This window comes from Stegostoma tigrinum, chromosome 26 (assembly GCF_030684315.1).
Source record: "Stegostoma tigrinum isolate sSteTig4 chromosome 26, sSteTig4.hap1, whole genome shotgun sequence".
In the NCBI taxonomy this organism is placed as follows: Eukaryota; Metazoa; Chordata; class Chondrichthyes; order Orectolobiformes; family Stegostomatidae; genus Stegostoma; species Stegostoma tigrinum.
In genome coordinates, this window is record NC_081379.1 from 44,429,413 (window position 1) to 44,446,354 (window position 16,942).

The window sequence follows — 16,942 nt, forward strand, 5'->3', positions numbered from 1 at the left end:
TACTGTGCTGTACTTTTCTATGTTCTATGTTCTAGAATAACAGATACAGTAACTATTACTAATTAACTATCCCAATATAGTAACATCCCTTAAACGCATTCCTTGGCAAAAAAGCAAATTTAGAAAACAGATTTTCTCACTTGCAACACCCACAGTTGGAAGAGATACTCCAGCTTCAAGCTGTAATCAAGAGAGGGGAAAAATAAGCTCTAGTTCTTCAAGATTCCAACAGCTTCTGCTTAAATTTAAACCTAAGAAACAAAAAAAACTAGAAATCCAGGTCTGTGAGAGCTGCCTATGCCCATCCAGGCTGCTTCTATTGTTCCCACTTTTAAAAAACCCAATGACCCCACAAGCTGAAACACACTAGGCCTCACAAGGCCTCCCTTAAAGGGTGGCATGGTGGCTCAGTGATGCCTCAGAGTGCTAGGGATCTGAGTTTGATTCTGCCCTTGGGAACTGTCTGTATGGAGTTTGCACATTCTCTCCATGTCCGTGTGAGTTTCCGCTGGGTTCTCTGGTTTTCTTCCACAGTCCAAAGACATGCAAGTTAGGTGGATTGGCCATGCTAAATTGTGCATAGTATTCAGGGATGTGTAGGATAAGTGTATTAGTCATGGGAAATGTAGAGTTACAGGGAGACAGTAGGGGGATAGGTCTTGGTGGGATGCACTTTGGAAAATCAGCGTGAACTTGTTCAGCCAGATGGCCTGTTTCCATTCTGTATGGAATCTAAGCTGTTTACGTTACCACAGACGGCTCAGAACCTCTCAATTGATCTCTTAAAGTCACAGCATCGTCACACACTGAATGCCTAACTAGATTCAATTTGAATATTAAGTCCTTAGCCTACACTAATTTGACATCAATCAAAAATAGGTGTGTATATCAAGTAACTATCAGCCCTATCAACATATAGGACATATATTGTCTAAGTGGCTGATTTGCCAAACTACAGCGATCAACTCTAATTGTAGGTGGAAAGGTACAAAATACAACATGAGCAAATATAACTCATTTCCTTATACCTCTGTCTGAAACTGTTAACTATTCACTGGAACAGATTCATCTTTGAATCTTTCTGAATAGTCGTATTAGAGACACAATTACTTCCGAGAGACTTTTTCAATAGACCATCCTTTGCAAAGATAGGTGATACAGCCTTTACACCAAAGAGTTATAGGCTGGGATGTAAGAAAAACAACAACATTCTGGTAGTAAATGCCCAATAAAATGTAAATAGCCTTAGAATTTTCCTTAAATGGGTGATTATATAACCCTTAGTTGAAAAGGCTGAAGGAAATGGTTAGATTGTGTCCATCAATAAAGTTGTTTTTTCCTACAGTACCTATAATAAGGTAAGCATTTCCATGGCTCTTCACTAGAGCATTATCAAACATAACTGACATTTTTACATATCATCAAAGCATCTTAAATTTTATGTAAAAGAGGAATTTTAGAGGAAGAGGGAAAAGTAAAGAAATTGAGGTGTAATTCCAACGTTGGACTCAGGTAAGTGAAGACACAGCTGGTAAGAAAAGGGTGACAGAAATCAGGCTGGTACAAAATTACTTTATTTTATGGAATATAGGCATCACTGTTGAGGCCAGCATTTGTTCCCAATCCCATACCAATGAAAAGGTGGTGGTGAGCTGCCTTCTTAACCCACAGTGCTGTTAGGAAGTGAGTTCCAGGATTTCAATTCAATAACAGTGAAGGAATGGTGTCATATGATCACACGTATAATTTGGTCTTTAATGCTTCAATAAATACTTCCAAACCAAATGAGGTCAACTTGTAGATATGGTATTTAACGTGAACTACTGTATGTTGGTATAAATGATTGCAACTTTGGTTTCTTGTTTGCCTTGCACAGTCTGTTTTTTTTTATCACGGTATCTTAAAATTTTTACAATTATAGAAATGTAGGGAAAAACAATATGGTTGCTAAAATCGCTGATGACACAAAGTAAGAAAATACATTGTGAAAAGGACACAAAGAGCCTACCAAAGGATATAGATAATTTAGGTGAATAGGTAAATGGAATATAATGTGGGAAAATGTGAAATTATCCAATTTGAAAGATTGCAGAGTTCTGAGATGCAGAGGGATCTGAATGTCGTAGTGCATGATTCATAAAGCTTAGCTACAGCATATAATTACGAAAGCCAATAGAATGTTGTCATTTATTGAAGTGAATTAAATACAAATGTAGAAAGGATTTGCTTGAGTTACATAGGACATTGGTGAAACCACACCTGGAGTGCTGTGTACAGTATTGATACTCCTTATTTAGAAAGGATAGCAATGCATTAGAAGGAGTTATAGACTCATAGAGTCATACATCTTAGAGAAGATTAACAGTCTCATACTTGGAATGAGTAGGTTGACTTATGAGGAAGTGTTAGACAGGCTAGGCTTGTATCTGCTGTGGGCTAGAAGAGTGAGGGGTGACTTGATTGAACCATAGGAGATTCTGAGAGGCCTTGCCAAAGTAGATGCAGAAAGGATTGCTCTTGTGGAACATTCTAAAACTAAGGGTCACCATCTACAAATAAGGGGCCATCTGTTTAAGAGAGAGATGAGATTATAGAAAGAAATCTTATCAAATGAAATGGCAGATCGCTGAAAGGCCTACTCCTGCTCCTATTTGGTACATTTGTTAATGTGAAATATTTAGCATAAGCAAATGTCAAAACAACAGAAGGCTAAGTGAGACTCTTTGAAATGAAAAGAAAAAATATTCCCTCTAGGGGTGCGCAGTGCTTTATTTCAATGGACCATGTTCCCCAAATCTCTAAGGATCTGGTTGGTCATCCACAAGAACCACTGTAGCCAATCTCAAATCAGCCTCATTCAATATTAATGTTTTGGAGAGAGTCTAGAAACAGGGACTTTTTATGGATTTTCAAGTTATAATTCATGGAAGCTGAAGCCATTATGACACTATACAAAGCTGAAAGCAGCTGACACACAAGCAAGATGTCCAATCCTTATGAAATAAAGTAAAGGACACTGCGACTACGGAAGTAAGGTGGGCAAGGGTGGTGGTGGTGCTGATGACCATAACAGGAGTGAGATCTGTTGACGTTAAGAGTGAAAAGTGGGTCATTGATGACCATATGAACTGGGGACAGAAGGACAGGGAGTGAAGCAACGCAGACAACTGCAGTGCTTCCTGGTGACTGACAACCACAGTACACAGAAACAAATACAGAGGCAAAGGGAAGAGGAAACGCCCAGCTTCAGTTTTCCCTGGCAATGCCCGGAAATGAGGAAGAAGACTTTAAAACACAAGATATTTAGTCATTCAACTTGTGAAAGCTGAGGTCCTTCCTACAGTAGTCTGCAGAATGTGGTACACATGACCTTCATAAGCCCTTCAATAAAATGTCATGTTGGAAAATTTGTGTGGGGTTCAAGACATGTGGAATCAGGGCCCTAAAATACATGGTAGAATTAAAGAATCTTTCTTGGACTATCAAATGTTATGAAGTAGTGACCCACAAAGGTTTAAGCTGCAACATTTATACAGTGTTACCAAATTGAGGGGTCTAACAAATAATATGCAGGACAGCAGCAACATCAAGGGAACACAAAATCAAGTTTATAGAGTGGCAGATAAATAGCAAATTTAATTCAAAATAATAAAGGAAGGAATGTGTTTTGGCAGCAGAAACAAGCTCAGTCATTCCTTGGAAGTAAAGAAGCTAAATGGAGTTGAAAAGCAGAAATCTGGCAATACAGATACATATAACTAAAAATAGCATCATGCATTGATAAAATCATAAACTGTGCAAAGTACTGCAATTCACTTTTAAAGGAATATAATGTAAAATCAAAAAAATTAAATGTAAAATTACTTAGACCACCCCGAGGATTGAGTGGAATTCTGTCCTCTGTATTACATAAAGGATACTGAAGCGCCTTAGAAATTGCAGAAGAGCTACAAGGGTAGCACGAAAATATTTGAGGACAAGCTTGATGCATGTGTGGTGGAGAATGGAGTACTTGATTGTGGTGGACTGGAGGGGAGAGAATGGTGGCGAAGGATAAATGGAGTGGGAGGAGAATTGTACATACGCTTGGGGCTGAAAGGCATGTTTTCCTGTGCTGCAGTTTCCACAGATCTGCTGTGGCATAGTAAGCATGTAGTAGTATGGATGAAGAAAGCATGGCCCAATGCTGCTCAGTGTGGCTCAATCTGTATCTGTAAATGGATGTGCAAACCAGGTCTCTACAAAATGTACTAAAGCCCGTGCTCTCTGGACTTGAGTGGGCAGAGAGTTTGGGTGATTAGGGAGGAGTAGGTTTGTTAACTCAGAATGGATTGGGTTGGGATAATGTAAATAAAGACACCAAAGATATATGCGAGGAAGTCAGTCAATAGCTGTTTGGAAGTTGCTTGGTGGAGGGCCAGATGCCTGTCAGTTTTACCTTGTAGGTGTAAGAGATTTGAGACAACATTTTTTTTCAGTCTGTGGTGGTAATCAGCCAATTTATTTAAGTGTGTGGATCCTTTATACTTTCCCTTCTTGCGTTGGCAAGACATGCACACATGACAAATTAAAGAGGCATTTGTTCTCTGTGCATGCAGGTACTTTTAGACCACATAGCTAAATGGAAACATTATTGGGGTGAGATTAGTTTTAATTTACAGATGAACACAAAATAAATTTGAACCAGATAGGTGGATCACAAGAATAGGAGCAGGCCAGATGACACCTCAAGTCTATTCTGCCATTCAAGTAAACTCACAGCTGATCTCATTATAGATATTATCTGATTAAATTCATTTCTCCACCTCTCCCCCAAAACAATAGACACTCTTGTCAATCAATGAAAATCTAACTCAATCTTTAAAATATCCAATGACCCAGCCTCCACCATTTGTAAGGAAGATAATTTCAAAGATTATTGGCCTTTTGAGATAATGTTTATAATTTATGAGGATGAGGAGCTGCTCAGTGTAAAACCTGTTGAAGGATTTTAAGTGGTGAGCAAGATCAAACAAGGTGAGGTGGCAAATGGGGAAAAAGATTAAGATATAATTAGGTGCTGAGAACCAAATTACAGCAGTGGCTTTGTCCAGCGAAGGAGGCTTTGGTAGCTGGCAAGGTGTCCTCCAGTGGAACACCAGCTTCCAGTCAAAGCCCTGATGTCATTGCAATCAGTTATAATAACATGGTTCTAATTCCGTAAATTGACAATGTTATATTGAGGTTCAGTAGAAGAGCATGCTGGGTGAGAATTTAGACTGGTGAGAAGCTAGTATTGAAATAATAGCTCAGAAGATTTAATTTTCAGTATGGCCAAACACCAAAGATGAGAGACGATCATGCTGTGACGGGAGACTGTTGTACAGATTTTGTGAATGCACGAAAAGCTGGTCGAATGCCCTTCATCTGTATTTCCCTCCTGTGTAGACTCTTGAACTTGAAACTGTTGAAGGTAGGCGATGGGCTGAGAGAAGTATCCTACTTCAGGAAAATGCTCCATCTAGTGGTAAATAAAAGCTGTCATAAATCACATGTCCAGTATTTTTAGATTTTAATATCACGTCAAGTATAGAAGTACAGTGAAAAATGTATAATCTCACTACACGGCATCATTTTAGACACCAAGGTACAAAAAATCTGAGGTACAAACTAGTAAGAGGAATGAGAGTTAAATAGTTAATCATTACTTCATAAAATAGTAAGAAAAAAATAAATAGGTAATAGTTGACATTAAAGTCTTTTATTTATTACTTTAATCGTCCCAATTTAAAGTTCAGCAGTCTTTAATGAGTTCTCTGCTTAGTTTAGGGGAGACCTCGGCTATCTGTTTGACGCCGCCGCCACTGCTGCTGCTGAAACTGCTGCGTCTCCGATCTCGCCCAAAGCCTCGGGAACACGCCCAAGCAGTAACATCTACTCGTACGCCGAGCCGAGGCACCAGTCCAGGACGACACCAAAAAAAGGGAGAAAAAGCGAAGGAAACCAATAACAGAAAGGGCGGTGGAGCTCTGGTTGGAGCATCCTGCTCCGCTGCCTTCTTGTCATTTGAAGTTAAAGGTGAAGTTTTAGCTCCCGCCCCCACTCCCCGACACACATATGGACTTGGTGCTGTAAGGGACCAATTTTCAGCTGGTATGATGCTGAAAGGAGAAAAAGAATTGAAATTATCTCCAAATAGGTATAAAGAGCGGGAGGAAGGTAACTGGCAAGAGGATGATAGTGAGAGAGTAGAGGGGAAAAAAACAAAGAGACAGCAAGCGATAGATAGGTATCAACCTCCAAAAAAATGTAGTTATTTAGCACCAATCTCTTAAAACTACTTCATCGGGTTCTTATTCAAATTTGGATGCAATCCACTTTTATTTAAAAATTAATTCTGCTTTGAGTATATGACTGTACAACACAGTCCTCCAGTATTTGTGCAATATCCTGACCTACATTTGCTGGACTGGAAGCCAAAGTTTGATTTTAAAATTCCAACTAAACTTTAAATCTCTCTAGGGCCTCACTCCACTTTAGTTAACTTCCTTCAAATCCCCAAGGTCTCTGCTTCCCCTATTGTTAGTGGCAGTTAAATTCAGGAATTCCCACCCTAATCCTCCACCTTTAAATATATACTAAGCCTACTTTTAAAAAAAAACCAATTGTTTCACCATCTATTCTAACGTTTCATTAATGAGCTGCAACATCAACTTTTTAAAAAATTGTTTCCAGTCCTATGAAGGGCCATTGGGACATCAACTAAGTTGAAGTAGTTATTCAAGTGCAAGTTGGTCTGTTTGGAGCAGTAGTATTGCTTCTTTGCTCTATTGATATTTGCGTTGGAGATTTCCAGACAATGAGGATAAACAGTATAAAAAAGAGTAAACTTCTTTACATCACTTTTTCTGTTCAGTGGTCAAAAATTATCTTGACCACAGGTATCGAGCTCTCGCGTAGCAGCTCTGAAGTGTTGCTGAATGCTGAAAATAAAAGAAAGTGGAGCAAGGCCAGAATAGTAAAGAGGATTTTTAAATTTTGGTTTGCCTCACCCAAACTCTGTTAAAGTATCTCTTATAAAAAGGTAGTGAATTTTTGGAGTGCGGCTGGGATAGTTATCCTACAGTCATATGTTCTCAATGCCACAAAATGACAAGTGATATTGGATTTAGTAATGAGTCAGATTTAAATTATCAACCTAAATGTTTGACAAATGTTTGCACACTAATGATCATAAAATAATTGCATTCAATTTCACATTTGAAGGAAATAAAGTATAAAAGTTAGCTAGGGTCTTAGATTTTGGTGAGGCTGACTTTAATGAAACAAACTTTCCACAAAACAGAAAAAGCTGCTTGTAGGTAGAACTACTAAAGAGGTGAAAGATGGTGTTTAAAAGGAACATTTAATAATACCAAGTTTAAAAAATTAAAAATACCTTCGTTTTTGAAAATGGAGGGTAGCTCTGTGGGATGTCAAATTTCCATTCTCTCCCCCCCCCCCCCCCACAAAAGAAACATACAGAACAGATTGAGAAATCTTTATTCATGAAAAATTTAAATATGAAGTTTTTTTTAACAATAAGTCACTTTGTAGGATGTCTCATGAGTGTTTCCATCCTCTCTCTGCAAAGATGGTGCTGAAATGAATCGAGAACCCTTTGTGTACTTATACTTTATGAAAACTGTATCTCACTAAAAATAAATATTTAACAGTACCAAACAAGTTTATACTTCTGATTAGGGGGAAAGCTCTGCTTCAGAGAGGAAAAAACCCCACAGACAACTAAAAAGAGATAAGGGGCAAAAAAAGTGTAAGAGCGAGCTTACAAAGAATGCAAAACAATATAGATCGTGCTGAATGGGAACATTACAAAAACCAAAGGGCCACGAAAGCAGATGAGCTACCAAAAAGCACTATGAAATGAAACTTACAAAGGAACAAGACCAACAAGATTAAATTTTATACTTACATGAAGGAGAAGCAGACCATTAAGAGACTGAAACTGGGGATATTGTCAAAGACTGTAGGAAAATGGCAGATGTGTTGAATAATTATTTTGTCTGTGTTTACAGTAGGTTAGTTTGCCAGAAGTCCAGAGGAAATTAATGGTGGATTAGGAGGGTGGCATAGCAGCTATGGTTAGCACTGCTGCCTCACATCGCCAGAGACTATGGTTTGATTCCAACCTCAGACTGTGTGTGGAGTTTGCACGTTCTACCCATGGTGGTTTCCTCCCACACAAAAAAAAAATGTGCAGATTAGGTGGGCTGGTCATGCTAAATTGCCCATAGTGTTCAGGGATTTGTAGATTAGGTGGTGTATAGGATGGGATGGGTCTGGGTGGGATGCTGTGGGTTAGTGTGAACTCGTTGGACCAAAGGGCCTTGTTTCCACACTGTAGGAATTCTATGGATCAGGGACAGGGACTGATTTTAAATTTAAATATGTAAAACATCAGTAAATGAGAAAATTAACAGTATTAAAAGACAGTAGTAACAAATCCCCAGGATCTGACTGTTTCCATCAAAAGGTGAGATCTTGGCTCATTGGCGAGTTAATTCCATATACCTGTCCTTGGCCCTTTATCTCTTACCTCTTACTGTGAACAAAAGTTTATTTTAAAAGGAAGAACTGATTTAACATCCATTGTTTGGTGCAGTCATGCATTTGAGTATAGAAGTGCCTCTTGCATATTGTAAACCTTTTATTGTTTGCTAAATACAGGAACCATTGCTAACCATTGTGCCACCATACTGTGTAATTAAAAGGGGTATTTGATTGTGGCCAGCACTGCTGCTTTACAGCACTGGAGACCCGGATTTGTTTGCATATTCTCCCTGTGTCTGTATAGGTTTCCTCCACTAGCCCAAGAGCTAGGCAGGTTAAGTGGATTGGCCATGCTAAATGTCGCCATAGTGTTCAGGGATGTGCTGACTAGGTGGATTAGGCATGAGAAATGCAGGTGGTTAGGGTCTGGGTGGGATGCTTTTCAGAGCATCGATGTGGATCTGCTTCCACATTATGATTCCAGACATATGCAGGAACGGGGCAGATAAACAAACAAATTATTTCCACTGGCTGGGGATTCTACAACTAAGGGGCATAGTTTAAGAAATTTCGCAAGAGGCACTTCTATACTCAAATGCATGACTGCACCAAACAATGGCTGTTAAAGCAGTTCTTCCTTTTAAAATAAACTTTTGTTCACAGTAAGAGGTAAGAGATAAGAGATAAAGGGCCAAGGACAGGTATATGGAATTAACTCACCGATGAGCCAAGATCTCAGGTGAATTGCAGAATAGGTTTGAAGGGCTGAATGGCCTACTCCTGTTCTTATGAATAAAAACTTTTGTCTTTAAAATCATCTCTGCAGGCCCTTCAAGTGTGCAGTAATTCTCCTGCAAAAAGGATTCCAAGTCTACTTAGCAATTTTTCATATTCATTGGCAAAAGGAACTGTGTTCTTTAGGATAACATGCAACCTTGTATGCCCCAGATTAGAATAATAGTTATTTCTTAGGACTTACTGATGTCGAGTTAAATAAAGCAGAGCATAATACAAGAAAGTTGCATATATCTTTATTATGAGATAATACTGTGTTGATAGAAACATTTCAGGATAGTTAATACCCCATCCACAATAAGGCAAACAATTCAGGTTTCAAATTCAGCTTAGTAAGTCATCCTTGTGTCACAGCAGTGATAAAGGATTGCAGATAAATAAATATTTTTAGAAATAAACACAACATTACTTCCTGTTGGTTTTGTGCAGTGTTGTGTGAAGATAAACAGTTGAAGAGTCGTGGCTCTTGCTCGAAGCCTGCAGCTGTGCTGTAACAATGAAAATTCTCACATTGACCATGTGCAAGTCAATCTCCAAGACTGTGGAGAGATGTCTGGCAGAGCTAAAATGCAGTAGTCCATGCATTTCAATGAATTTGCTATTCCAAGCAAAAACAAAAAAGGGCATATTAGCCAAAGCAATTACTGCAATAAAATGCTTTCAACTAGATTAGCAGCAGCACAAATACAGGTGATAAAGTTATGTTGGGAAAGAGACATGTTAGCAGGAACAGATCACTATTTATTCCAGTTCCCTCCCCCCATCCCCCTCTCTGATGAAGGGTCTAGGCCCGAAACGTCAGCTTTTGTGCTCCTGAGATGCTGCTTGGCCTGCTGTGTTCATCCAGCCTCACATTTTATTATCTTGGAATCTCCAGCATCTGCAGTTCCCATTATCTCTGATACTAAAATAGAGATCATTTGCAGTACCTTCCAAAGTACCTAATCAGGTTCAAACAAACCTACAGGTTGTTAATATTTGAATTTGTCCTGCAAGTTAGTTTTTCCTCCTCCCCGCCCCCCCCAACCTTCAATATTTTAATGGGATGTGGTGTCATTGGCAAAAGACAAAATTTATTGGCCATCCTTAATTGTCCTTGAACTAAGTGGCTTGCTAGATGCTTTTCAGAGCACAGTGAAGAATCAAATGCATTGTTATGGATCTGAAATCACATGTAGACAGATTTCTTTCTCTAAAAGGCATTTGTGGACCAGACATTGTGATGACGAGTTTCAGTTACTACTGAGACTAGCTTTCGATCGCAGATTTGTTAACCATGATCAAATTTTTACCAATGATCATGGTGGGATTTGAGCCTATATTCACAGAGCCTACTAGATTACTATACTAGTGACAATGGCAGGGGGAGAAGTAAGATGATGTAGTTCAGTTATGATTAGTAAATATTAACATTTGATATAAGGGAGACTAAATGTGGCAGGAGTAAACTTAAGTTATGAATCTACCTTTGGCACAAGTTACATATTATTATTTCATTTTTCCAGTCCCAAGTTCTTTCTACCACATGATGAAACAGCATATGTTGGCTACAATCTAGTTCACAGTAGCTGCAAATATTAAACAGGATGAGAACAAAAGACTGGCTATAAAATGGAATTGACTGGAGTACAAATCTTTACATTTAATTAAGTGATACAATATAAAACTAATATAGCATTTTAATTTTGTTTTTAAACACTATAGCACACTGTCACTCAACCCAGATGTGGGAATGCTGATGGCTGCCAAGTGTTGAATCTTTCATTATTCAAATCAAACAAAGAAATTTGCACATTCAACAAGGAAGGTTTTTTAAAAAAGGTAATAATATGCATCACAAATTGCTAAAATCCTTGTGTAAATTATTCATGTTTGGATGGGGAAAACATTAACTTAATACATTTATAAATCTAAATAAGATGTTTGATGTGGTCATTATAGATGGATAGTCTGCCCATGTCCATAAGTTAGTATGTGGACAGTATAACTGCCCCAATATTACTTGAAATGCAGTAGATTGGTAATGAAAGCAACAGATAAACAATGCAAAGATCTGACCTTAAAACTGCAAGTCAAACTCACCTCACTATCCTGATTTCAGGTTAGAGATAGAACTCTCAATGACTGGTGGGGTCTCTAAAATACCTGCTCACTGCTTTCCTCCTTTAAGGCCACGTTTTGGTCATGACCCAATATCTGATTTTATCATACCATAATTTTACAATGCTCCTGTCTGGCATCTTTAATTGATATAGTGTCTTTAATATAAAGTTGTTGGGGGGTAAAAAAAAAAATCAGATTGAGACAGTGCTACAGTAGTGAATGAATTTATCCCTTGGTATATCACATTATGTATGCAGAATTAGGTACACACCAGTATTTGTATTAATGTGCTAACAAGTACGCATATTAAACTCTAAATGGAAGCATTTTGATAATATTGAGTTTTTTAATAAAATTATGGAACCTTCCCAGTGATACATCTGTTTTCTCTTGTAACATTGTCAAATACAAAAAATATTTCTAGAAGTAAAAGTCTATATGGTATTAAGTCAGATGATACCAAAGACAGATGTGGATTTCAAAGCTCAATAGTCATCAATTGCCTGGACAAGTGTAGCACCAGCAATATTCAAGAAGCTCAACATAGTCTAGATCAGAACAGAACAGTTTATTTAATGAGGACTCCTGCTACTGAAATCAATATCCTACTTTTAACAACAGTAGTGGGAAATCAAGGGTGGGAATAGTCCAGGCTTTCCAGGGTAATTATGGCCTGATAATAAATATTGCCTTTGCCAATTTCATCCCAAAGAACCAATAAAACAATATAAAAATGCACATACTGGAAATTCAAAAAGAAAACAAAAAGTGCCGAAAAAACTCAGCAGCTTTGGAGAAAAACAAAATTAACATTTTGGATCAGTGATTTTTCTAGCCAAATCTACTAATTTTTCAGCATTTTCTATTTTAATGAACAAAATCTAAAATTGATGACCACTTCTATTTCAGCATCTCATTACTGAAGATTTGCACAAAACAAAAACATCAACAAGCGCTTTAGCAGATGCAAGTACAAACCTTGCTTTAGCTAAAGGATCAACTGGTCACTGACTTTACAGCAGCCGTGTGCTTAGAGTTTGTAGAAACACCCACAGCCAAAAGTATCATCCCTGCAGGGTCTATGTTCTATGAACAGGATAAATGCATACCATGTTCCAGATAGCTATTTCTCCAAATATTTCACATTGGATGCATTCATAGACAACTGATATTAAAAATGGAGAAGATTACAAAGATAAATATTTAGATTCTATATCCTGTAGGACTCTACTGAAAGGCACTGAGGGAAATACAGCAAATCCAGCAAAACAAAAACATAATCCAGGAACTGAACTGGAAATTTAAAAACAAATGCATCTTGCCACTAAAGCATTAAAGAGAGAGGAGGGCTTCCGTTACTATTTTCTTCAAAGATTTCATATCTTTAAATTGATGATGCTAACATGTGGAAAGATTCTGTCACTGTCAGTCATGAGCAATGTTCATGGTGTTACTCAAGGACATTCCATTACAGGACCCCTGGAGTAAACTGCACAACACGTCAACAAGCACAAAACCAGACCAGGCACCATCTCCCAACTTAGGTTTGCTTAAAAAAAGTTAATTCCATGCAATGTGAATAAATAAAATCAGGTTATAAAGTCTTGTTGTATTATCAAAACATATCAAAATGCAATTATAAATGCAAGTAAAATAGATGATATATACAGGCCGAGAATATCAACAGCCCAATACTTTCAATTAACAAACAGTGCAAAAACATTGTTACAGGTTCTGTAAGGATCCCTTACAAATTCAGAACACTAAAATACCGTTAAAAGTTTTGTAAAAGTCAACGATTGACTTAAGAATTAATGATTATCATCTGCCAGAGACTGAGTCATCAGTAATTCACCAGACAAGCATCAGGTGTAACATTAATAATGGATGGATTGGCGGGGGGGAAAACCAAGTAATGTCTCCTCAGTTCTCCACATTCATACTATCACAAAATATACACAATATTGTTTTCAAATAACTAATGTCCTATGAAATGGAATCAGATACTCTAGAGCTTTGTAACAGTGTTCTTTCAGCTGCAGATCATATCATCTGGTTTCAACTTTTCCCTCTTTCCCCGGATTTTCTACCAACTGCTCAACACCATATCATCCGAACAGAGTAAAAAGGAATCCTAAAGCACAACTAACATACATCTGGGCAAGAATCTGTATATGAAAAGTGGAACCGTGCCACACAGACATTGATTGACGCACTTATGCACTCAATGCCTGACTGCCCGTTTCTCTATAAGAAATTCAGATACACAAACGATTTCTAACTCATTAAATTCGCAGACAAATTTACAAAATAAAAAAGTGTGCAAGAGAATTTAGACCAATTGTGCAACAGAAATCAAAAGCAAAGATAGAAGTTAAATGATATTTTAAAAACCAACACAACAGGAACATTGAAAAGCATTTCGTCAGCTCAATCCCTTTCAACATGGAAAGCACTGAAGAAAAATATTAAGATACTTGGTGACAAAAATGAATCATTGAGCTATGGAATTAATACTAAAGGCTTTATAACTGTCAGACTCAAAGGCAAAGGCAAAGGCAAGGGCAGAGGCAGAGATAGTAGGAACTGCAGACACTGGAGAATCTGAGATAACAAGGCATAGAGCTGGATGAACACAGCACGCCAAGCAGCAGAGGAGCAGGAAGGCTGACGTGTCGGGCCTAGACGCTTCTTCAGAAATGTGTCTAGAAAAAAAAGGGTCTAGGCCCGAAATGTCAGACTTCCTTTTTAAATGCAGCATTAATTTTCATCAACCTTTTCATGTCACTGATGTGATAGAGCTATGGTTTAAATAAAATTGGCCAACATTGGAGAACCTCCAGCTACATGACAAAGCATTGAAGAGTATAAATAACAGTGACATGGAAGGAGATGAAAGTATCCAGTTGGATCACAGCAGATATCAGCAACAATGACTTGAAAAGAGCTTTAAAACATTTCAGCACTGAAAGGTTGAAATATCTGTGATGCTGTATCAATTAAGATACAAAGACATTAAGAACTTCTAAAAGCAGTTCCGTATCATGCGGAGTGAGTGACAGTATGGACAAAGCAAGCTTCAAATGTGCCAAATAGTTATCTGTCACTTAAGTCTTCAAGTTAAGGTACTGTAGTGCTATAATGCACTCTAGAAGTTTCTTTCCAAGGGTGTCAAGGCAGTAAATTTGTACAATTAAAAGGAAAAAGGGCTCAAGAAAAAGTGACAGACAAGACGTAGGAACACAAATCTACATTGTCAACTTCTGCAGCATGAAGAAAATCTCTAATTTCTTCAGGGTGGATGATTCTACTTCCCTCAAACATGGCTACATTTTCTAAGGCGACAACAGGTTTCAGATTCTGTAAAAACACTGTCACTAATTAAAGGCAACTTGACTTATTTTCTGCATTTTAAAATCTAATCTACATGACAAAAAAAAAGGCCAAATTGACTGATGGGCAAAAGCACATTCCACAATATCAAATCATATGAAACCATGCAACTGTGCAACTGTCACCAAGTTTCAAAAGGTATCACTCCTGGTCTATGCTGAATCAGTTAATCTTGACCGGAAGAACTGTGGATTGCCCTCAAGAGCAAAAAAAAATCCTGCTGATTTCTACCAAAGGATCCTAACTGGAAAAGGATGCATTAAAATAGTAATTTTAAAAAAAACACAAAAACAGAAAAAAAACAAACTTACGTGGCCTCTATTGTCAAGTCATCTTGACAAGTAACGTTAGCAGGCTCACATGCTAGCAAAGCAATTAGCTGGAGGGGTATTGGAAGTTGGGCCCACAAGTGCTGGTCCTGACAACCCATGAGTTATTATAAAACAAAGATCCTTAAAAGAGCTTCAGTATTATGATTCAGAAGTTAAGACAAAAAAAAACACACAAACTCGCTTTGAGAAAGAAGTTGGCTGACTTGCACATTAGCTGTCTTCATTTTATAAAATGAATGCATCTGAAACATTCAGGAAAAAAAATGGAAGTTGAATTCTGCATGTTCTAGAATACACAACTTCAGGACATGTAATTTACTATTACTTAGTTCACCATTTACTAAACTACTTACATAAGCCCTAGTTGTCTATAACAGATCAAAAAAGCCAGTTACTCCAAAACCCACAATATTCATTCCCCTATACTCTGACAGAAGCAATACAATGCAGTCTCCAAACCTAATACCAAATTGAAGACTTCAGTTGGATTTTTTGTGTTTATTTGACACATTCCTTTCTCTTGTTTGAGAAGAAAACTAAAGTTGTATTACACTGTGACACTCCTGTAGCAGTGTAGAAGTATAAGGCACTAAACAGTTAGCCGGCACTGTATTGACAGTGCCATACAAAATCATTACATAGTCTGTACTGCTCTTAAGGAGTGGAATAAGGCACTAAGTGTTCAGCCTGCATTTTCTGCTGGAGATAAAAGCCAGTACACAAGGGTGCTTGAAAACTTAACATACAGAAAACAAAATTTGGATCAAATAAGACATTACGCATGCTTCCAATTTCACCACAGGGAATCTAGCCAACAGTATCAGACACAGCAGTTTGCCAACAAAACTTTAAACCACCTAGTAGTTTCCTATTGCCCATTCTATAAACCCAAGTCCCAGGGTTAGGGAATTCTTCACCACAGCAAGACAAAAAGCTATGGCAACGTATACCAATTTACTGATTCTACCTAATTCTGAAGTCACCCCACTAAACTTGAAATTTAAGGGTAGGTGCTTAATCATTAAAATGACAATAATTGCATCCTTTTCTGATCTAAGTTTCTTGCACCCTTGGCTACTGATTGTTGCCACTCTGCTCATTAAAGCTCACACAGTTAAAGAGAGTTATGGCAAATGCAGTTACAAGCTTGTCAAAGCAATGTTATCACTTTATTGCAAATTGGCACTTCAAGACTAAAGCACTCCCTTTCCCAATTCTTTGGCATCATTCATTAAAAGCATTAAACCCAGAATGTAACACTGTAAACTGAACTCTAGTCAGCCTGTCTGAATCTCTGCTTGGTTGTCTTTATTTACTGTTGAGGTGGTCAACTGTGGTGGTGCATTTTCAGAGTTGACTTTGGCTTGAGGGCACCCAGAGTTCTGATCAGTGCTCTCAATTCCCATGTACAAGTTGCTCTCTTTCAGAATGTCCTGTGGATCTCTTAAGAAGACCAGCACCACAGTGATGTTGTCATTAGAGCCACCTTCTTTGGCTGCTGCTACAAGTGACTCTGCAACTGTACTGCCATCACCTCCATTCTCTTGCAAGTGTTCTTGCACGAGGTCCACAACTCTAGAAGGTTCAACTCCATCAAAGAACCCATCGCAGGCTAAAACAACGTAGTCCTCTGTGCCATTTAGCTTGAATGAGGCACTGTCTGCATCACCCGAAACATATGGTTTTTGGTCAATGTCCCCTAAAAGGAATTAACAAAAATCATCTTGATAACAGGCAAAGAAAAAAATCAATGTATTGGAGCTTACAGTGCAGTATGGCAGGATACACCC

General features: G+C 38.0%; 1 protein-coding gene across 5 annotated transcripts in view; it reads right to left on the reverse strand.

Moving 5' to 3' along the window:
* Positions 1-9,553: 9,553 nt before the first annotated feature.
* The window catches only part of ppm1f (protein phosphatase, Mg2+/Mn2+ dependent, 1F), a 65,837-nt gene continuing 58,448 nt past the window's right edge, over positions 9,554-16,942 (reverse strand). For all 5 annotated transcript variants that reach the window (XM_048556298.2, XM_059655139.1, XM_048556297.2 and 2 more), the window contains one exon: positions 9,554-16,851. In XM_048556298.2, the coding sequence (XP_048412255.1) occupies positions 16,430-16,851 (422 nt within the window). In that variant the 3' untranslated portion in view covers positions 9,554-16,429. The remainder of the gene's footprint in view (positions 16,852-16,942) is intronic.